General features: G+C 42.6%; 1 protein-coding gene across 3 annotated transcripts in view; it reads right to left on the bottom strand.

The window, feature by feature from the left end:
- SRGAP1 (SLIT-ROBO Rho GTPase activating protein 1) overlaps positions 1-23,782 on the bottom strand; it is a 166,486-nt gene that overhangs the window by 9,938 nt on the left and 132,766 nt on the right. For all 3 annotated transcript variants that reach the window (XM_060244999.1, XM_060245001.1, XM_060245000.1), the window contains exons 11-18: positions 13,683-13,710; positions 12,054-12,087; positions 8,268-8,328; positions 8,039-8,116; positions 6,493-6,627; positions 4,841-4,946; positions 1,439-1,663; positions 198-277 (exon numbers count right to left, since the gene is read on the bottom strand). In XM_060244999.1, the coding sequence (XP_060100982.1) occupies positions 198-277; positions 1,439-1,663; positions 4,841-4,946; positions 6,493-6,627; positions 8,039-8,116; positions 8,268-8,328; positions 12,054-12,087; positions 13,683-13,710 (747 nt within the window). The remainder of the gene's footprint in view (positions 1-197; positions 278-1,438; positions 1,664-4,840; positions 4,947-6,492; positions 6,628-8,038; positions 8,117-8,267; positions 8,329-12,053; positions 12,088-13,682; positions 13,711-23,782) is intronic.

The raw sequence follows: 23,782 nt of genomic DNA, 5'->3' as shown, positions 1-23,782 counted from the left end.
ATGTTAACCAGGAAAGAAGCAAGGAAATAGCTGGCTAATGACAGACTGATCAGTGTTAAAAACAAAAATGATATATATAAAATTTTTGAATCAAGGATATTATTTCAGACATTCTTCATTGAACATGAGTTGTAATGAGGAAAACAGCATTTCCAGTGAATCTCTTATTCCTACAAACAAAAAACCTCAGCTCATACCATCCTCACTGGTATGTGGCTCTGTACTGGCATCCAGGTCCACCTCTTCCAAAGTACCATGTTCACTATACGGACTATCACTGCAAAGACAAAACATGCGAGTTAATTCTTTGTGGACAAACACATGACTCATTAAAAGCATCCAGTAAGAAGCTATCACAATATTTTCAGTTAAGATAATGCACTTTGTACCATTGCCAGCAATTAAAATTGAATGTAACAAAAAAAAAATCTAGATCTCAGACGATATGCAGACCATACTATATTTTCTCTCTGGTTGCATTCAAATGTTACTTTTAACAAAGATTTGCAGGCTTGTTGGTGGTTTAGAAGAAAAACAAACCCCAGAAGTCAGGGATCACTATTCCTAAAATATTTTTATTAATAAATCAAGATGGATTGCTTGGAAATAGATGGTTCTCTCCATGATGTCTTTCTATGATTCAGCCAGATAGTCCTTGGCTGAGGAGTACACTCTAATATTCTGCACTGCTTGGTTTATTATATCCCATATTTTAACCACAGGTAGGATCACTCACCAACTTGCTACCTGCCCTCCTCTTCTCACCTGGCTTGTTCAGATGCTTCCTATCAAGGAAGGCATCTTGGTATACTCTATGAGCTCCAGCTACTTCTACTACATACACTGTCTGAGAGAATTTTGCAGCCCAAAGGAAAGTGTTTCACTAACTGCTTTAACCCTTCTCTTGAATCTGCGGTAATGTGAGGTCTAAGGTTGAAGAGAACCCATTTTTGAATTCCAGCAGAGGAATGAGCAGCTGAGATTTGGGATGCAGCCCAATTTCAATGACCAACAGGAACCAGGTAGAGGAAGACAGTGTTTTCCCTGTTCAGGCCAAATCCTGCTTGGGGGAGGGAGAGGAACAGCTTCTGCTACAGGAAAAGTTCTTAGGTCTCATTTGTGGATTTAATTTGGGGTCCTCCTATATTCCCCCTCATAATTTGGGAACTAGCATAGTTCTTCACAAATAAGGTCAATTTTTCAGTAAACCTATACAGACATTTTTATTTCACATAACTGTGCCATCAGCACTGAATAATTTGCCCATCTGTATAAAACTTCAAAGGCATTACAGTTGTAAAAAAATATTTTGGAATTGCTAACATTTTTTTTTTACTGACCCCAAAAAAGAATTTCAGGCATGTGTTGATGTTATTCATACATAAATCAAGTTGAGCTGACACTAGTAAAAGACTTAAAATGACACCCTCTATCTTACCAGTAGTCATCCCCTGCCATACATTTTTCATAAACTGGACCATCAAGCTCCTTAGCATCTGGGAAGATAGTCTCGTGATGAATGATGATAGTTTTGATTATTTCATTCACGTGAGCCTGACATGACACCTGTTCTTGTATATCTGGGACAGGCATCAGTGTTGGGCCAAAACAAATTGCCAGGTTGTAAGGATCCATCATATTTTCATCACTGTACTGTGAAAGGCTGGGGGGTGGGCGTTTGCAATAAAAAGAGACAAAAGAAAAGAAGCAGTTGGTGTTTGCTTGGCTTTCTGAAACATATGTATTACTATCATCATATATGTTATTGCTTTGTCTTGTACTAAAATATTATAAAAACAGTTGAATTAAAAGACCTTTTCATGGCTGGCAATGACATGAAGATATATGGAATACTCTTTGAAAATAACCAGTAATGAAAGAAATGCTGCTTGGAACCAATTTGACACCTGGGGAAAATATTGGGCAATATATTTGAAGTGTGGCAGTAACAATTTTGAGAGGATTCAACAAGTGATAAGTAAAGATAATAAAGGACTTGGGTTCAGAGTTCAATTTTATTATGGTCAGCAACCAGATCTAATAACTTGGATTAAAGGCAGATTAAGGCAGGCCATCACAACAGTCTTCAAAGATCTGAAAGTCTGCCATAAACTTGAGAAGAAGCAGTTATTCTCCGCCAGTGAAAAGCAAAGGACCAGTGGCTTTTAGTTGCAATGGCTAGACTGCACAACCCACGGTCATATTTTCAATAAAAAAGCTGTATTGTTGCATTATGGAAAGCATTTTTATTACCATTAAATGATTTTCTTTTAAAACCATTTTCTGTTTGCCCCTCTCCCCAATTCCTGTGTCCCATAGCACATGCTCTCTTCTTTCTATGCTCTAGCACAGGGATGACTGTATTATTTTGTAAATGTCACTCTTTTTCTACCTATTTAAAGAACTCACATTGGTAATCAATGTATCTAATTCTGGACATGGCCTTATCTGTGAATACTTATTATCCAGATAGTGGACCCATGAACACACAAGACAGAGCTTTCTACAAAACTAAGAAAAGTCCCAAGTTTGCAGAAAAATCTGAAATCTAAAAAAGAGGGGAGAAAAATACGTCCCCAACATGACACAGCACCTATACCTTTAAGAAATGAATGGCCTTTTAGCAGCCATTGTGTGGGTTGCCAGGCAACCACAGCAATATTGCCAGTCTTCAAACATTGGTTTCTCTCAGTAAAAGGAAGTAGGAGGGGGGCTTTCCAGGGCTAGTTTGGCCTCCCAGTTCACCCCTATTCCCCTCATCCCTATGCTGGAAGAAGAATTCATCAGGGCCAAGCCCAGCAGGACTTGCTACTATGCAATTTGTGCAACTCACCAAGGTGCAATGCCATTCAACTTCTCTGGGCCGGAGCAGCCACCACACAACTTAAATAATTTGGCCAGGCCTGGCAATCACCACCAGACAAATCACCTGAGTAACTTGCTACAATATACTTGGTCAAATTTTTGTCAGGGGGAGGAGGGAAGGAGGGAAAGCTGAGAGCCAGCATGTTATTATCATTAAACTGTGGGATCTGGGAGACCCAGTTCAAATCCCCACTCTACCATGGAAGACTGCTGGGTGACCTTAGATCAATCTGTCTAATCTACCTCACAGGGTTGTTGTGCATATAAAGGGGGAGAGTAGAATGACATAAGCTGCTTTGGGTCCCCACTGGGGAGAAAGGCTGGAATAAAAATTAAACAAACAAATATATAAATAAAGCTGAGGATTGGGAGGCAGATAAGCCTCTCTCAACACTTGCTCTCTGGAAGCCTTTACCTGGAAATGCCAGGAACTGAAACTGGAATTTTCTGCAAAAATAAAGCAGGTCCTCTGTTATCAAGCTATGGCCCCACACTGATGAGCAATGTTCCCAAGATAGTTAGTCCACCTATGTTACCCCTAGTCAATTAAATAACAAGGAATCACTTCTTTAGAGCATTTCACAAACACACTCCACGGCTTGCCTATGATGAGTATGTTTTGTCACCCTGATTACCAGCAACAGGGCCACATGCATTCACAGGCGACAGCAACAAAGACAAAGAAGCAGAACGGCAAGTGGTGTGAGGCTGGGGAAAAGGTTTGGATGTCTGCCAGGTGCACGTAGCCTGACAAGGGAGGTCTTTCTGCCATTTACACTGACTATTGTGGACTGTGTTTGTGAAAGAAAGTAAATGGTCCCCAAATTAGACCTTCCATGCTTTATTCTAGCCCCCTTCCCTCTTTTAGCTAGATTCAAGTCCAGGCAGAATCTTCACAATATAACAATTCACAGCCTACTGCTGAACAGCTGTCAATGGACAACACATTGACCACCAATTGCATCCTTTAGAAACTATCTCTTGTTAGGTGTGGTTTTTGACACCAAACTCTACTTCTAGACGTAGTAAAGTCACCTAAGCAAGGCTGCTAATGATAGGATGTTTTGGAAAGTCCTGTCAAGTTGCAGTCGACTTAAGGTGACCCTATGGGGTTTTCAAGGCAAAACACGTACAAAAGTAGTTTGCCATTGCCTGCCTGGGTAGCCTTCCTTTTGTAATGTCCCATTCAAAGCAGTAACCAGTTTCTGAGATCTAACTAAACTGAACTAGCCTGGGCCATCCAAGATGTTTTTGAGGCTGCCATACATTGGAAGGGTTGCCATAAGTTGGAAGTGACTTGATGGTATATAACAGGGGTGGCCAACTTTGCTTAATGTAAGAGCCACATCAGATGCTTGAGAGCAGACAGGAAGGAAGGAAATAGATGAGGAGAGGGATGAGGGAGGGGGAAGTGGAAAGAAAGCAACTTTAAATGCATTCTCCAAGTCACTGGCTAGCTTGGCTTGGAGAAGTGATTTAAAGAGGCAAATGCCTTCTCCAAGCCAGCCAACAGGACGGTGGGGGCTTCAAGAGCCACACAATATGTGTGAAAGAGCCACATGTGGTTCCTGAGTTGCAGTTTGGCCACCCCTGGTACATAACATACAAGCTAGTGATTATTTACATAGTAATTTATCTGTGGCAGCATCAGCTAAGGAAAGAGCAACTGATTATAGCTTCATGCTATAAAGTTTATGCTAACATTATTTTTACTGATGCTGAAATTCAGTTTGCAAAAATCAAATCTATCTGAAGAACTATGCTTTGCAAATATATGTGTGTTTTGTTTTCTTTTATTTCTCCAAAACTTCCATGTTCAGGTCATCACTCTCAATCCTATACCATGATGCCTTTTAGTTGAGGAAAAACCTAATCCTAATATTCTTGCCAATTAAAATACTCTCATCTGTGTTGAAATGAAGGTATATTATATGTTGTATATGAACTATCAGTGCTGTAACTGGGAGATACTTACTGATTGAGAAAGGCAAAGAGATATCTCAGCACTATAAGGGCAGATCTGGGCAATGTCAGGAGAAGTTTACGAATGTGAAGAGCCCTCTCATAGAGATTTTCTATTCCTGTAATGTAAAAGGAGATAGCTCACATGTTATTGGCTATGTGACTGTGGAGAATATGATGGTATGATGCATACCGCAGAACCAATTTTAAAATTTTCTGTCAATATGTTCACATGATCATGCTCCAATCTAGAAGGATTTTTTTCACCAATAACTTATACTGTTATACAATACACATGAAAAAAGAGGAAAAAAAACAAGGGTTGAGAAAGATGAAAGAGGGAGACCACCTTTGTGAGATAGGATGAGTATGGCCTCAGAACTACTGTATTAGCATAAAGGCAGTGTACGGTAGATCAATCCTCAGAGCACAGAGTTCACTGGTCCACCTTAGATATGTAAGGGCTACTAAAAGTGCTGTCTTTTAAGAAACTAAGTGGATTTCTATTAACGGAATGAAATCTCCCAATCTCCCCTACTTGTAGAAGCCCCTTCCACACTCCTGGAGGATCAGGGGTTGCCGTCAAACAGCTTTCAGTATGAGATAGCGATCAGCAGTGAGGCCAGCAAAAAATATGTTTGAATGTAAATTTATACTTACAGGTTGCTTATCTATAACTGATGATCTTTGAATAGTCATCTGTGCAGTCACATACTGGGGTCTGTGCTCGCACCTGCGCCAGACCCTCACCAGGAAGCTTTAAGACCTTATTAGACAGACTTTTTAAAGGCATACTTTGCCTCAGCTCTGGGGAGCAGGCATTGACTGTGCATAGCTAGAGCCGAGGCAAACTCCACCCCCACTCAGTTCCTTCCAAACACTGCTAGGAAGTCCCATTAATATAAGGTAACTGAACAGGAGATGCCAGCAGTGCGGAAGGCTGGATGGGTGGGTGTGACCGTACAGATGATCACTCTAAGATCATCAGTTACAGGTAAGCAACCTGTAGATCTTTTTCATGGTTTCTGTGCAGGCAACACACTGGATGACTACTGAGCTAAAAATATCATAGGATGGTGGGTGCTGGCAGCGACCAAGAATTAGGGTATGAACCCTGAAGAGAACAAGCCCAGTAGAAGCCACTAACCAATTAAAAACATAACTTTATTGCAGAACATACAGACATTTGAAATATATCACCTGAATCAGAGTGATTCCAAAACAATTTACAATATTTGAAAGGGAACTGTTCATAAAATTAGAAACAGGAGTGCAATTTTTCATTTACTGACTTTCATGAGGAAAACATTTGATATTCATACAAAAAGTTATTGTTCAGTTATATTTGAATAAAAATACTTTAATTATGTTGATTACTGAAAGTAGCATATTTGAGAACAACACAGTTGTTTCCTTAAAAAAAAAGAATGTGGAGGATAGATACACTAACACTGCATGAGAAACATAGATTTACACTATATATTTTTCCTATTGGAGGGGCCCAGCAACATGTCTGAGCACTACTGGATGTCCGTATATATTTGCAGATGTCAGTAAAATATCTTAAGAAAATGTAAGGTTATTATCTGCTTTTGCTGGGGACCAGTTACTACATTTATGAAACTGTAGTTTGAGAGACCATAAGAAAGAACAAATGTAACTTACGGACACAAGAAATAAGATCATTAAATCTTTCCTTAGGAAAGATAGGATTCTCCAGCCCCCGGAAATAGAGTTTCAGTACTCCGGCAACTGAGTTAATGTCATGGTTACTTTGATCATCAGCCAAAGGATTTTCACCTGCAATAATAAATCAAGTTAAATACTCACAAGCATTTTAGTGGAACAGTATTTTGCTACACAGAATTCTAAGCAGTGGTAAATAAATAATGACTGGTTTCATAAGTCCCATTTGTGATTAAAATGAATGCAGTTGACCAAAATAAACCTTCCCTTTAATTATACAGGCATGCAAGGATGGCCCCACTTAACTAGTTAAATAAACCTTTAGGGTCATTTTCAGTCAAGTCACATCCTAAAACAAATACAGGTTTCTTCAAGCTTTTGAACAAAAAGGTAATTAAAGAGATTTCAAGAATAGGTGCACTACAGTGTATTGCAATTACGAAGAATGGAGTCTAAATGCCAAACCTCAGGAGGGAAGTTCATGAGCTTAAAGACTAATAGCATGTGCTTTAAAAGTCATTGGTGGTAGGGTAAAACTCTTGATTGTAGCTAGTGAATTGATAAATGAAAAATTAAATCTTCAGTTAAATAACTGCAGATGACACCAGTTTAATAACTTTGACAAATCATCAAATCTTTGCAGAGTTAGGGCCCAGCCAATTGAGATTAAAGGTTAACCATGATTTTAAAAAAAGTTTTAAAAAGGGATTTTAAAGCAACCACAGGGCTGTATGTTTGTGCATGATAATAATAATAATAATAAATTTATTTTTATATCCCACCCTCCCCCGCCAAAGGCAGGCTCAGGGCGGCTGATGAACTGGTTGGGTCACACATTTGGAAGATCCTTTCCCATGAGTTGTTTGTGCAATCTAATCTGAAAGTGTTTTTTGCCCCATGAGGAAAAAATACCCTGGAACCCTTTTTAAAGATGGGGGTGACATTTGCTACCTTCCAGTTATCAGGAATGGAGGCAGATTTCAATGAAAGATTACATATTTTTGTCTTGAGTTCCACAAGTTCACCTTTGAGTTCTTTCAGAACTCTTGGATGTATGCCATCTGGACCTGGATTATTAGTTTTTAAATAGTCAATCAGTTGTAGGACCTCCTCTCTTGTCACCTCAATCTGACTCAGTTCTTTCAACACCCCTTCCAGAATTAGTGGTTCTGGAGCGGGCAAACACTTCTCGTCTTCCACAGTAAAGACAGAGGCAAAAAATGTATTCAGCTTTTCAGCCATTTCCCTATCCTCCTTCAGTAATCCTTTGACCCCTTGGTCATCCCTGGCTGGTTTCCTGCTTCTAAAATATTTGAAGAAATTTTTATTGTTGGTCTTTATGTTTTTTGCAATATGCTCCTCATAGTTCCTTTTTGCCTGCCTGATCACAGTCTTGCATTTGATTTGCCACAGCCTGTAAAATATAAAATGCTTCTATCTATTAAAAATGTTAGAATGTTAGGATCTCACTGTACTGATATGGAAGAAAACATTATTATGTATTTTTCAAAGAAAATATAATTACCTCTCTCAAATGAATTTTTAATATCATTGACTTCCACCTGGGAGCCAGAAACTCTGAAAATGCCCTGATGCTGAAGACCTTTTTAAAAGGAGAGAGAGGAATAAGGAAAGATATAAATTATATTCTAAGACTATTTTAAATGATGGAAAATAAGTGATATAAGAAAAGTTATGCACAGTAACTTAATAAAAATAACGAGGATTGTGTTAAATGGCATTTTGGAACTCACCATACAAGTTGATAAATCGAATACAACTTTCTACTATGAGTGGAATTACTTTTCCAGAGTCCTGGGAGATGGGGGGAAAAAATCACCAAAGAATTTACTCCTAATAAGAAGACAGTTCTAGATTATTTGTATAATGCAAACTGTTTTGCATTAGATATCAGTATCTTGGCAGTTTTAAACCCACAACAAGCCAAGCTTATAACCAGTAAAGCTGCTTTTCCTGTGGGCATATCTAGTCCAGAACAGCAGAGCAATGGGCCACATTAATGTCTTTCCTTGCTGCAGAACTAAGAGCACTTCCATCAGGCAACCCAGAAAGATATATAGGAATACTACAGTTTTCCAAAGCAAATAAAGACACACATCTCACAATTAAACATAATGTACTTAAAATGCATAAATTGCATTCACAAGGAAGGATGCAAAACAGCTAAAGTTGTTACTGATGGCAGCAAGAGCCATCTATTGATGGCAGTACGAAACCCAACAATTAAAACAGATGCATTGATAATGTATTTGTACAGCATAATCAGATTATTTGATTCTGCCTGTCAACCTTTTCATATTTTTAACATCTGTCACAGAAGTAATAATTTAGGATTGCTGACCACTTCATGGGAAGATACTTACAATTTTAAAAAATCAGTTCTAGATGGCCCTTCTCAATGAAAACTATATACATATATTCACAAAAAATAGCTTTCTCACAGATGGATCCCCATATCTGTTCTGCCACAAGGAAAAAAAAAACGGTTGCTCACCTGTAACTGATGAACTTTGAGTGGTCATCTGTGCATTTGCACCTATGAGATTAGAGTGCTTGCACCAATCCCAATCTGTAACCCTCATGCCCTTTTCCCAGTGACATCTCCTGCAGAACCGAGTTCATAGTGGAACTGAAGAAACCACTGCCCTTGAAAGGTAGGTCTTCTACATACAACCTGGTATCTGGTTGGAGAGACATTGAGTGGAGCCATGCGTGGTGTCTAAGGGTGATGATGGAAGTGAGGCTTTCTGCACAGATGTCCAGGATGTGCTTTGAGGAACTGAGTTTCTACTTTGCCAGGAGCATCCTTTCTTTTTGTATATGCTGGACCCCCAATTGTTTATCTTCTGGCAAGGTGGCTATATTCTCGAAGAGTTGTCCCCTCAACGTGTATTGGTATCCTGCCCATGTACGTGGTATAGTTGGTTGCCTTAATTCCCAAAGCCCCTGCAGAGTGTAGCTTGCCACTAAGGGCATCTAGTTTTTCCCCTTCTTTGTCTGTTAGGGTCAAATATGTCCCACAGGCTTTGGAAAAAGGGGAGATGATGGAGTTTGGTTTTGGATGAGAGAAGAGGAATTTAGCCCTGGTTTCCTGGAGCATACATATGGTCAAGTCTCCAGAAAGAAATGGGTGTGGAAGCTGGCTTCATCCATGAAGATTTCACTGATTGGAGTATTACTGTGGTTACCAGGAGTGCAACAGCCATAGAAGTGTCAAGTTGGACAATGCCAAAGACAGTGTCTGTGATAGTGGGTTGTAAGTTGGTTAGTGTGCAGAGCTACAGCCATGCACTTGGCCAGTTCATCATATGACTTTAGATCTTTCGAAGAAAAGACTGGGAGGCCCTCTGATACTCCAGGCATTGAAGATGGGTCAATATTGGGAGTTTGTTAGCCTGAGTCATTTCAATGAGAATTGCCCTCAGAGCCACTGCCAGACCCATCAGTGTTAGAGGGTTCCTAAAGGTGTGATGTCAGTAGGCCCTCCAGGATAGAAGCTGGGGGCAAGGCATGAGATGTTCTGTGAAAGAGGTCTGTCCACATACTTGGACGAGTGATCAGAGTGGACCTTCTTATGTTGGTCAATTGAAGATAGTGGTTTGGAAATTATTAGGCCATGTGGCGAGTGCAATAGTGGGAGGTACAAGAGCAATGTGAAATTGTGATATTGGTTATCAAGCCTTTATCTGAAATGGGGATTGATCATGATTACGGTCAGGAATAGGTCATGTAGAGAGGAGCTTTCTCAACCCTAAGGCTGATAAGAGTTTACCGGTGTTGTGATAGGCCTGTGTAGGTTTGGTCAGCTGGGGAGCTATCCCTGCTTCGGGACTGAGATTGGGAATGAGAAGATCCATGGCTAAGATCTATCTCTTCGTGCTCAGACTCAGAAAATTGGATAAGCTGCATCGGGGGTGATTTCAATACCAGAGGGCTTGGTGACAGATTGGTGGTGACAGTAGTTAGAGAGGCAGTATCGCCTGAAAATGTGTCTACTCTGGTAAAGGGCACTTTGGAGAAGTTGGTTGAGCATGTAGAGAAGGGTCATGCTGTGAACTCTGAGACTTCTCCAAATCTTTCTTGTGTTTCTTAGAATTGTCTGTCTTCAAACCCTTATTCTCCCTGTGTTTTTTGGCAGGTATGGAGGACTCAGATTTTGATGCTGAGCCCAGGCATTTGGGCTCTTGGTCAGCATCGGGCAGGGTTAGACTTTGGGGATATGGTTTTCCTGATATCAATCTGCTGATCAATGTTTGATGGCTGGCTCAAAGCATTGGCTTGGATTGACAATGTTGAGGTCATTGGAGCAGAAGATAGAGCTGACACCAGGAGCGTTGCTTGGAGGCATGCTGCTGGGTTTTTTTCTCGTTTCCTTCAAGAACTTAGTGCAGTGGGGGCACAACTTGGTTCGATAAGTTTCACCGAGGCACAGCAAGCAGAGGGAATGGCCCTCATGCGGTGGAATTTTGATCCCACACTTTGTGCAGCGTTTAAGAAGCCCCAATGTTTTTCCATAAACTGGGGTGATGGTAAAAATGAGGGGGAAGAGAAGGCAAGGAGGGTGAGGGAGTTTGTCCCAAAGGGTGAGTTTTAGACAAAGCCCCCTTTTTCCTTCCTCTAAAAAAAAACTCTCTTAATTTCTTTTCAGGAAAAAAAAACTAAAAAGGCAAAAATAATTCTCAAAAAATGGAAATAATGTTAATAATAGCAAAAAGGTGTAGGTTTACTTACTGTGGCATTGGAGATCAACTGATCGGTGGTCAAAAGAGAACTGGCGGAATCTCCACATCCATCCCAGTGAGCATGTGCAGTAGGTCTTCTGCGCATGTCACTGGGAAAAGGGCATGAAAATCCCTTTGGCTTCATAGGTTACCAATTGGGATTGGAACAGGCACCCTAATCCTATAGGTGTGATGTACAGAGATCATGAGGAGGATCATCTGGGGAGAGTCTCTTTGAAGCAGGTATAAGGGGCAGGAAGAGAAAAAGTTAAGCAGAACCTCCTCCTGCTAGCTCTGTCTTCTAGATTTCAGTCTCCTGCAGCTGCTCTCTATTAAGATAATTTTTAAAAAGCTGTCAGAAACACCAAATTGGCAGTTGTGTGCCATTTGGCTCTGACAGAAGTTATCCACTTGGCTGTATTCTGCTCCCAATATGTCTTCTACATGAAATCCTGCAGAGGAATCCCTTTGTTGGGTTGATGCAGTGAGGAAAAGCAATTGCTCTGCCTTTTCACATCCACTGTCCTCTAATCTTTGTTTCTATGCTCAGATTTGACTTTTGGTGCAAGGAGAGCAAAAAGTTTCAACTTCAGTACATTAGAAACCAGTCAAACCCCCTGACATAACTTGCTGCAAAATGAACCTCTGAATCCTTGGGGTCCTTGTAAATGGAATTTTAGTAAAAAGAGCTGTGACATGCTGTTCTCACTTTGTGAATGAAAACAGCCTTTAATAATAAAAAGAGAACACAAAGCCAGACACAACCAGTGCAGCACTTTCATTTCACTAGGATTGTACCTGATGTCTTGTGTGGGAGTTCCTTCGTCCTCGGCTGTAAGTTTTTAGAAACAGAGAAAAATAAGATGGAAACAGTAAATACAATGGTAACAAAATAATACAGCATTTTCAGCAAAGCAGTAGTTAATGAAATGTACACTGAGTACACTGATCCCTAACAGCGTAAATATGTGAAAAGTGTCTTATTAATGTTGTTCTTAAGGCACCCCGTGTGCATCTTCATGGTGGTCTGAAAGCTGTCTGAAGCACCAAACTTTATTGTAATATGTATCAACTTTAGCTAATGAAGGAGCACTCTGAAATGAGTCTTTATCCAAAACCCATTTGTGCATGTTTAAGTAGCTGGATGTGTTGACTATGCTGTGATGTTCTTGCTGTATTATAATATTTTTAAAAGTATCTGGGTGTTAGCTGTGCGTGATATGCTACTACTCACTCCAAACTTGACATACCAACCATCCCTGACATTCAGTGAGTCCTTTAATCAATGCAAATACACTATATTTTTCTCCTGTGGTTAGGAAACATTACATTGATCAACTAGGAAGGAAGATTCCCAAGACAGACTTGAATATGATTATCTGCCTCCACTTAATAATGATCTGCATCAGTCTTTGCAGCAAAGAGCACTGTGCAAGTCCTGCTGGTAGCACCTTGATGAAACATTCAAAATCACCATTACATAAAATACGGCGCCATCTTTAGCAGCATTATGCCCTTCTAACTCCACGGATTTAGAAGGGTGTAACTCTGCTGAGGATTGCACTGTTAACTTTATGCTGTGGCCTTCCTGTATTTCTGGGATTTCAGGGGAAGACCTTGGAACTCAGAGAAGGGGATGTCAGTACTAAATGAACAGTGAAACATTTGAGGGAACAGAATGAACTTCACAAAATATAGTTATTAGCATTCCTAATTAAAATGAGTCAATTCTGCAAAATATTTCTTTTCAAAATATGAGTATTATGTACAATGTATCTTAGAAAAAGAATTATTTTTATGAATAAATATTCTGAAATAGGATTGTTATACAAAGTGCATAAAATTATCATAAAACAGTACATATTTTGTATAATATCTTGCAAACATGGTGGTCTATCTCTATATAGTATAAATGTCTTTAAATAGTTTGGTCTCTAAAAGTCATGGCTAAAAATAAATTTGGTCTTAAAGCTGTTTAGCTCCATTTCTGGTTCAACTGCTGATTTTAAAAGATTAAACAGTACTTTAAACATTCACAAGTATGCCTAATAACAATGTAAATTAGTAAATTGAAGAGAGCTGTATTCTACTCATTTGCAGGCTGGCTGATAAGCAGAGGGACTTCAGGCCTGGGTTCTGGCTGGCTCTCGTTCAAATTTCTGTTCTGTTCCATTACTGCACAAGTTCATGCAAGTTTGCCCACGAGATTCTGACAGTTCCTTCTACTGGCTGCAGCCCCCAACCCATGTTCCCCACAGTTCCTGAGAGTTTCCCAACCCTTAGAAAGAATGGGAAGCAAAAATCCCTTCTTGCAGCCGTCTGCTGCTGGTCCATGGTATTCATCCTACTTAGCAGATGTGCACTTTCCAGTTTCAGAGCTCTATTATATGTGTAGCTTCCTACATGCAAAAGTTTCTGATGTCTTACCTTGCAGTCATGTATTCTGCTCTATGACCTAGAAGAGATCAATGGATACGGGAACAATTATTTGAGAAATGAGAGAACTACATGTTAATGTAACTTCTCACAAACTGTTCACTCAACCATTTCCAGTGTCAGTGTTTGCGTTTACATCATATAACTTGTGCTTGCACACCAAGGCTAAATTCACAACGATGAAGTTCAAATCAGTCCTTCTGCCGCTATTGGTATACATGTGTGAAAAATAGAAATTCAGTTCTAAATGTACATGGGTTGGAGGCTGATTTACACTCACATTTCAGCCTTCCAAATGCATGTATGATTTGGGTTCCCTTTTAAAACATCTGAAAATCAAAACTGGCATGAAGTGCCTATTTTAAATCACCCTTCTTATAGGAGTAAAAGGTTTTCATGTTGTAAATTCTGACACAAATTTTCAAGCTGGCTTCCCAATCTATGCATCGATATTTTATTTTTATTTATTTAAAACATTTTATTCAGTTTTTCTACTCAATCAGGGTCCACAAGGTAGCAAACATAATAAACATTTAAACAATTAAAACATAAAATTCAATTAAAACATATAAACCAAAAACACTAGGAGGGCCAATAGCCATTAGCTTCTGGACAATTTTCAAGGGCAGCCCCACAAACAGCACACTGCAGTAATCTAATCTAGATGTTACCTGGGCATACAATACAGTGGCAAGATCTTATCAGCTCAGAAAGGGCTGTAGGTGGCTCACTAGCTGAAGTGGCTGAAAGGCACCACTGCCACCTGCTTATAAAAGAGGAGGCCTAGGTCTTGGAGCACCCCAAGCTGCAAACCTTCTCCTATAGGGGTACTGCAACCCCAACCCCAACCAAAACCCCAACCAGAACACATGATAGAGCCTATTACTTGGGTCAGACCATCCCCTTATCAGCAGCACCTCCATTTTGTCAGGATTAAGTCACAGCTTATTTTACGGTTTTAGCCTGTAGTTCCAAAATTGCCCCTAGACTCCTGTTCATGGTTTCCACAGCCTCCCTGGAATCTACTGGTAGTGCAAGACAGAGCTGGTAGTGCAAGACAGAGCTGAGTGTAATCTGTGTATTGGTGGCAGTTCAACCCAAATCTTCAGATGATCTCTCCCAGCAGCTTTATATAGATGTTGAAAAGTATGAGGGACAAGATGGAACCTTATAGGCCAAAGGCCAGGAGGCAGAGCAGTAGTTCTCCACCACCATACTCAGAAACCTGCCTTTGAGGTAGGGCTGGAGCTGCCATGGAAAAATGCCTCCATGTCCCAAAAGGTGATCTATCAATACTGTGACTGATGGCATCAAAAGCCACCAAGAAGTCCAGGAGAAATAACAGAGTGACACACCCCTTGTGCATCTCCCAGCACGTATCATCCACCAGGGTTACCAAGGTTGTTCCAGTCCCATAACCAGGCCTGAAAACAGACTGGAAGGGATCTGGGAAGTTGGCCAGCCACTACTCGTTCAGTCACCTTGTTCAAGACTGGTACATTTTATATTGAACAGTTATTTTAATGCACTGTTCAATTTTAAAATAAAGATAGGGTGCCAAGACCAGGTGGCATATTGCCAGTAACTCACAGAGTTTTAAAAATGCATTGTTTCCATGGTGTTGCTGCAGCTGTAAAAGTAAATATTTAAATGGATGCCATATAATAATGTGTAACTTGATGTTACATAATATAAACACCCTGTGTAAAACCAGTGCAATGCTGCTGGCTATGGATCCTCCATTCCTTTCACTAGGGGTTGCTTAGGAGTAGGGATGGGCACAAACCACTTTAGCCTTTGTTGATTCATTTGGGTTTGTTTTTGCAGTTCATTTTCCCCAACAGCCTGCAGCTGATTCAATTAATTTCCAGGTAATGCTGGGGGTGGACTTCTGGGATCCCTAAAAACACCCATAGCAGTTGTCCATAGCTTGACTGGCAGCTCTGGGCAGGGCCAGATCTAGGGGGGGCAGAGAGGGGTGCTTGCCCCGGGTGCCAATGGAGAGGGGGTGCCAAATTGCCCTTTAGATCCATGCCCATCGTGGCTTGTAAAAGCAGGTGGTGATAGTATCCTGGGCCCTCTGGCTGATATTGTCAATCTGTCCCTGTCATCAGGGATGTTCCCAGCCAGGCTCAATGAGGCAGTGGTTTGTCCGCTTTTTTAAAAGCCATCTTTGGATCCGATGGTCCAGACAATTACCGCCCAGTTTCGAATCTTCCATTTCTGGGTGTGGTAATCGAGAAAGCGGTAGTGGAGCAGTTCCAAGCTTTCCCGGAGGATACATCTGCCCTTGACCCATTCCAGTGTGGCTTCCGCCCTGGTCATGGGATGGAGACTGTTCTGGTCGCTCTCACAGATGACCTCAGAAAGAATCTGGATCAAAGTGGGCCAGCGCTGCTGTTGCTTTTAGATCTATCAGCAATGTTTGACACGGTCAATTATGATCTAATGACCCACCGCCTTGCCGACACTGGAGTTCAGGGGGTTCTCCTCCCTTCTATATGGTCAGGGACAAAGGGTAGCGCTTGGTGAGAAGACCTCCCTGCGACACCCTCTTGAATGTGGTGTGCCTCAGGGAGCCATTCTCTCGCCCATGATGTTTAACATCTATATGTACCCCCTTGTCCAGATTGCTTGAGGTTATGGGCTGGGTTGTCACCGGTATACCGATGACACCCAGCTCTATCTGTTGATGGACAACCATTCAGACTCTGCCCCAGATCATCTGACTAGGGCCTTAGAAGCTGTGACTGGCTGGTTGCAGTTAAGTCGGCTGAAGCTTAATCCAACTAAGACAGAGGTCCTGTACTTTAGCCATGGGGGGTTAGAGTTGGTAACTGCATTGACTCTACAGGCAAGCATCTGGCCAGTGCTGCACCAATTGCACTGGCTACCAATAGAGTACTGGAAATGCTTCAAGGTTTTGGTCTTAACATTTAAAGCCTTACGCTGCCTGAGACCGACATACCTGTAGGACCGCCTCTCCCCATATGTGCCTCAGAGATTGCTGTGTTCCGCTTCACAGCATCTTCTGACCGTCTCTGGCCTAAAGGATGTTCGACTTGCCTCGACCAGGGCCAAGACCTTTTTGGCCTTGTGGAACCAGCGCCCTGTGGAGATCCGGGCCCTACCTGATTTGATGCCATTTCACAGGGCCTGCAAGACAGAGCTGTTCCGATGGGCCTTTGGTTGAGGCAGCGGACATCCTTATTTCTATCTCCCTTGCCTGTCATGATGCTATATCATTTTACCTTAATTTATTATTCCATCTTTGGAACAATCGCTGTACTGATATACAGAATGTGCCCAATGGAAACCACCGCCTGTGACATATGTTTTATTTGTTTTATTGTATTTTACGGTTTTAGCCTGTAGTTTTTAATTGTTTTAACTTTTGTTGTTATCTGCCCTGAGCCCGCTTGCAGGAAAGGGCGGAATACAAATTAACAAAAATAAATAAATAAATAATAACCCCTGCTGGCCAAATTCCAGCAATACAGGCTAAGTAATGCATCCAAAATTCCCCGTCATTGGCGAGTTCAGGCACTGCATGCCACAGAGACTGCCCACAGAGCATCCTTTGCCATTCTAAGATTCTACTTCATTAAAGAAGTCTCCTTTATCCCTCCAACAATCAAGTTCTTCCAAGGAAACATTGTTACCTAGCTCTTATACAGTTCCCAGCTCTGTATTTACAAAGAAAGGTGCTCACTGGAAGCAGTACAATCCAAGTTCCTATGAATGATCCTTGGAGTTCTGCAATTTACTCAGAATGCCCTTCTCAGACTAGAGGCTTGGAGACTTGTATGTGGCTAAAGCTCATCTTCAATCCGGTGGGTCTAGTACCCTTGATTCTTGAGGATAGCTACTGTTCAACCTGGCAAATTAAAGGGAAACTCCAGAAGTACGGCCTCGCTCCCCCAAGTCTTATTGCATCGTGGGTATCAAAAAGCAAGAGAAATGATTAAACAGTGGTTCTGGCAACATGCCCTAAAATCAGCTAGAAATATCTAATTACTCTGCAGTGTGCCAAATGCTTTCAATCCACAGATTATCTTAGATCCCTTGCGATCTCCAAATATTAGAGAATCTTTACCCTGGCACACTTTAACGGCCAACTGTCAGCCCCCCCCCCCCCCCGGAAGGCTGATACTATGGGCTCTGTCCATGCCATACAGAGAAAATAGAGGCTATTGAACATGTTCTGCTTTGTTGCCCATTCTGTAAAGGTAAAGGTAGTCCCCTGTGCAAGCACAGCGTCATTATCGACCCATAGAGTGACGTCCCATCATGGTTTTTTTGGCAGACTTTTTACTGGGTGTTTTGCCATTGCATTCTTCAGTCATCTACACTTTATCCCCAGCAAGCTGGGTACTCATTTTACTGACCTCAGAAGGATGGAATACTGACATCCAATCTCAGTATATTGCTCCATTTCTGTCAGCTTTACCAGGAAGATCTGAATAACATTTTGTCTCTCTCCTTCTTGCAGACTCTTCCCAGGAGAAAACTAATAAACTTGTCAAATTTTGCCTTCAGGCATATGGGATACAGAAGCAGCTGACTGAGTCCCAGTAACTTTTTTACTATTACTGCTGTCTATCTGGAGCTCATTTTGTATTTTATTTTATTTATTATTTATTTAGATCCTTTATATTCTGCCCTTTCCCAATTGGGCTCAGGGAGGATAACAACTGTTTAAAAACAGTATAAAACAGTTAAAACTATTGAAATAAAATTCTGAACTTGACCTTAAATGTTTTTATATTTATTCTTTCTCTGTGTGTGTGTGTGTGTGTGTGTGAGTGAGAGAGAGAGAGAGAGAGAGAGAGAGATAAGCTCCATTGGGAAGCAAACAGGATATGTGTTCATGCAGAGGACAAAAGATATAAATGGGTGGATATTAAATTCTGTGGGTTGAAGATATTTTAAACTCATTTTTGCAAGGCTTCATTATTATTAATTCCACTGAAAAGTATGAAAGACAGTTTCTGTGATTCATAATAACGCAGGAAATCCTGCTGTTACAAGAATTACCCTACAAGGATTGCATTTTGAAATGCAAGACACATTTCTTCAGTAATAAAATGAACTAACTGGTAACATCATGCTGCTGCATAGCAGGTTTGCTAATGTATTCTGTTCATTATGAGGCCCTATTTCTGCCTACAGGGAAGTCGCTAATAAGTATTACAGCAGAAGATGTAAGGTAAATGCTATTACGAAAGAAAGATATCATGATTCCTAGAAATGTTCCAAACACAAAATGGGTCATGCGTGTCCTGGCACAGTGGGATGGCTAATTTTACAAAAGCAACTTTTTTCTATCTGCTTTTCTGGCTCATCCTACCTATTCAATTTTGCTTTAATTTTTTTTAATAATTACACATACTTGTTATTTCAAAAGAAATTTTGTGACAATCCTGTAAATTATTAAAGGTTCAGACAATTCTTTCAAAAAAACAGATTGCTTATCTGTAACCGATGATCTTCGAGTGGTGATCTGTGCATTCACACCCAAGGGATGAAGCGCCAGCACCGATCCTCGATCAGTAATACCAAAGTCTGGGATTTCTTCGCGTCTGCCTCCTGGAAGCATGCGCAACAGTCCCACTGCGCATGCTCCCAGGCATGGGTGAGACAATCCTGCTAGTTCCTTTGGACCGCCGCCAGTCTAAGAGTGACTGGCAGCAGAGGGGAAGGAGAGCGGGTGGTGTAAACGCACAGATGACCACTCGAAGATCATCAGTTACAGGTAAGCAACCTGTTTATCTTCTTCGTGGTCTCTGTGCTTCACACCCATGGGAGAGTAGCAAGCTAGGCTTACCTGGAGGCGGGAGCTGTTGGTCAGAGAGAGAACAGACTGCAGAACCAGGTTGCCCAGCTGTGCCTTATGATGCTTCTGAACGTCTAGGGCATAGTATTGTATGAAGACATGAGGTGAAGCCCACGTAGCTGCTCTACAGATATCAGCCAGGGAAGCACCTTTGAGAAACGCTGTGGATGTGGCCATGGCTCGATGGGAATGGGCATGAATAGGACCTGGTAAGGGGCCTCTTGGCTAGCAGGTAGCACAATTTTATAACCTCAGAAATCCACGTAGAAAGTCTCTGAGCCGAAACCTTGTGACCCAAGGAGCATAAGAAACGAACAGATTAGGGTCTTTCCTGAAGCTCTTTGTGTGATGCAGAAAAAAGAGCAGTGCTCTCCTAACGTCCAAAGGATGTAGTTGCCTTTCCTCCTCCTCCGAAGATGGAGAGGGATAAAAGGTAGGTAAGGTTATGTCCAAGTTAAGGTGGAAATTAGACACCACCTTAGGGAGGAATGACATGTCTGGAGACAGACACCCCTCCATCATGAAAGGTGATGTAAGGAGGATCACAGCGCAAAGCCACAAGCTCCCCCACTCGTCTGGACGAAGTGATGGCAATCAAGAGAGCTATCTTCCATCAGAGAAGTAGGGGACAAGTGGCTAAAGGCTCAAATGGCCACCTTGTAAGGCAGTCCAGAACTAACAGAAGATCCCAAGCCAGAGGGTGTGCTCTCGATGGTGGGTGTAACTGCAAAAGTCCTTTCAGGAAATGTCTGGTATGCATGTGTGCAAAAACCGACTTGCCCTCCATGAGGTTGTGGTGAGCCAAGATGGCCACCAGGTAAACCCTAATGGATGAGTGGGAAAGTCCAGCATCCACCAATGTCAACAAGAACTCAAAGATAAGGTCTAGCTCGTATCCTGCACCAGCAAAGATTGCGAATCTTGCCCACTTGCCCGCATGGGAACGACGGGTCGACGGCTTCCTACTGTTCAGCAAGATGTGTCTGACTGTGCTAGAGAAGAAAGAAAGCTGATCCTCTAAGCTGTCAGCTTGAGATGGGGTATGTTGTGGAGAAACAAGGAGAGTCCCTGCACCAGCAGAAGGTCTGGCTCTGACGGGAACATGTGATAATAACCCTTCCCTAGCACCAGTAGGATAGGGAACCAATTCTGATGAGGCCACCAAGGGGAGATCAAGATGCATTCTGGGCTTCTCCCTCGTCAACTTGTGAACCACTCTGGTGAGGAGAGATAGAGGGGGGAAAAGGTAGAGAAACTTTCCTGACCAAGGGAACAAGAGGCCGTCCCCTAGGGAGCCGAACCCCTTCCCTCCTCTGGAACAAAACTGGTTGCATTTGCGATTCTCCTTTGTTGCAAACGCATCTATGGTGGGGTGACCCCAACTGAACAGGGAAAATAAGTCCAGTTAATCTCCCACTTGTGAGCCAATGCTGCCCCCCTGCTCAAGGAATCTGCTTGGACATTCAGCTCTCCGGGTAAATGAGTTGCCACCACAAAGATCTGTGCCTGTAAACAGTCTTCCCACAGACTCATTGCTAGAGCACACAGCTTTCTCGACACTGTCCTTCCCTGGCGGTTGACATAGCTCAGGGCAGTGGTACTGTCCATTAATATGGCAATCATGCGGTTTTCCAGCATGGGTCTGAACGACAGGAGGGCCAGCTGGATTGCTGTCAACTCCAGGAAGTTGATACGGTGTTGAGAAAAAGACGGAGGCCAGGGTCCGCCCATTGTGAACTCCTCCAGATGGGCACCCCATCCCCAAAGGAATGCGTACATAGTGACAGTGACTGAGGGGGCTGGGAGTTGGAAGGGGGCTGCCCGACAAAGGTTGGTTCTCGATTTCCATCAATCCAGGGAGTCCAGCACCTGGGAGGGAATGTCCATGGACTTCTTGGGAGAATCTATCAGCGGATTGAAATGTTTGAGGAACCATAATTGCAGGATCCTCATACGTAACTTTGCAAACTGAAGAACACCCGTTGTGGCTGCCATCAGTCCCAAGAGGCACTGGATTTGTAACATAGTTCCCCACCCCATAGTCTGTAGGTGGCAGACTAGAGAGTTGATGTCTGTCGCTCTGTTGTTGGGGAGTAGGGCTAGATGTAATGAAGTGTCCAAAATTGCCCCTATGAACTGGACCCTCCTCGTTGGGTGCAGATGAGATTTCTTTTTGTTCACTTGCAGGCCTAGATCGTTCAGCAAGTGCAGAATTATGTTGAAATGATCAAGAAGATGGGTCTCTGAACTGGTGACTACCAACCAATCGTTGATATACGGGAAAAGGACAATACCCTAAAGGCGAAGGTAAGTCGCCACCACCACCATAATTTTTGTGAAAACTCTGGGGGCAATAGAAAGTTCAAATGGTAGAGCCTTGTACTGGAAATGGCTCTGCCCGATAGCAAACCTGAGGTGTTTCCTGAGGTTTGGAAGAATGCTTATGTGGAAATAAGCATCTTTTGAGTCCAGTGTGGTCATCCAATCCCCTTTGTTTATTAGAGGTAGAATGCTCTGAAGAGTGAGAATTCTGAACTTTTGGTAAGCTATGAAGGTGTTGAGGTTCCTTAAGTACATAATTGGGTGAAGTCCCCCATTCCACTTGGGGATCATGAAATACCTCGAGTAGAAACCCTGTCCTCTGAGGTGAGATGGGACCAGCTCTATCGCTTGCTTGTCTAAGAGGTTCTGAACTTCTTCCAGCAGAACCTGAGTTGGATGGGTGACCACAAGATTGGGACGTGCAGGAGGCCGAACAAATTCTATTGTGTAACCCTCCTCTATTATGGATAAGACCCACTTGTCGGTTATGATTCATCTCCATGCTGGCAAGAAACTGTAGAGATGAGTAGGGCCAGAGAAGGGGGGGAGGGGGCAGATAGGCTGAGGGCTAAAGTCAAAGACCCTGCTTAGGGTTCTGGGGGCCTTTGGTTTTAGCTGCAGTAGTACCTTGGGGGGGGGGGACTTGGACTTGTCCCCAGAGGAGTAAGAGGATTTACTGTCATGCTCTGTACGTGGTTTCCAAGACCTGTCTGGCGACTTGGTCTGGTAAGTCTTCTTAGGCCACTGCTTGGACCAAGGGTGAGGTTTGTTGGTGCAGGAGGAAGAGGGAACTCCCAGGTTCCTGGATGTTTTAATGCTCTTATCCATTTCCTGAAAAGCATAGTCAATGGTGGAGCTAAAGAGTCCCTCCCCCTCGAAAGATCTAGTATCAGTATGCAATGCTGTGGTCCACAGCCAAGAATAGCACCTTAGGGTGATGGCAGACATTAGGGTTTTCGCTGTGGTGTCCACCATATGCTTAGAAGCCACCAGCTGTTGCTTTGCTAGCGAGAAACCTTCCTTCTGCACCTTTTTCGCCAAGGCTCGCTTTTCATTCAGAAGTGATGCTAGGAGTGGAGAGAGTTGCTCCCAGAGGGAGTACTGGTATCTGGCCATGCAGGCTGCGTAGTTGGAGATCTTTATGCTAAGAGCGCCCGCAGAGTAGAACCTCCTGCTGAAGTTGTCAGTCCTTTTGCCCTCCTTGTCAGGGGGTGTAGAGTAGGTTTTTCTGGCTTTTAAAGAGGAGGAAACGACCACCGAATTAGGGCGAGGGTGGTTGAACAGAAAGCCCTGCTCCTGGATCCAGTACATATGGTCCATCTTCCTGGAAGAAATGGGAGTAGAGGCAAGCTTGGACCAAGACTCCTTGATGGCCTGAAGAATGACCTTGGTTATTGGCAGGGATACAGCAGTTTAGATATCCTTTTGCATGATGTCGAAGACTGTGTCGGCAATGACAGGTTGGGGTTGTATTACTGATAAGGAAAGGGCCTGTGCCATTCTCTTGACCAGCTCTCCATATGATTTCAGGTCTTCCAAGAGAGAAATCAGAAGATCTTCCGCTGTCCTAGGATCGGGGGAAGAATCTGTGAGCTGTTGGTCGGAGTGGTGTTCCACCTCCAATTTGGAAGCCAAATGTGTGGAAGCGTCACTATCTTCTGCCCTCTTAGGTAAGTGGGGTCCGTTCGGGAGTAGTTCTGGTGTGCGTGATGTATGCACCCGGTCTTTTCGACCGATGGTCGGTGGTGCCGTCGAGGCCAATGTCGACGGCTCCTGTTGATCCTGAGGCGAACGGTGAGAGACTCGAGACTCAAGAACGATGTGAGGCCTCCAACCGCTGATCCCAGATTATGTGGGGGGTACCAAGGGAATGGAGCCTGGTAAGGGAAACCCCCAAAGGGATAGGACCATGGTCTCGGATCCCAGCTCGGCG

The sequence above is a fragment of the Heteronotia binoei genome, chromosome 8 (genome assembly GCF_032191835.1).
Source record: "Heteronotia binoei isolate CCM8104 ecotype False Entrance Well chromosome 8, APGP_CSIRO_Hbin_v1, whole genome shotgun sequence".
Taxonomy (NCBI): Eukaryota; Metazoa; Chordata; class Lepidosauria; order Squamata; family Gekkonidae; genus Heteronotia; species Heteronotia binoei.
The sequence above is the reverse complement of the archived record's forward strand: the minus strand, read 5'-3'. Positions and strand labels throughout refer to the sequence as shown.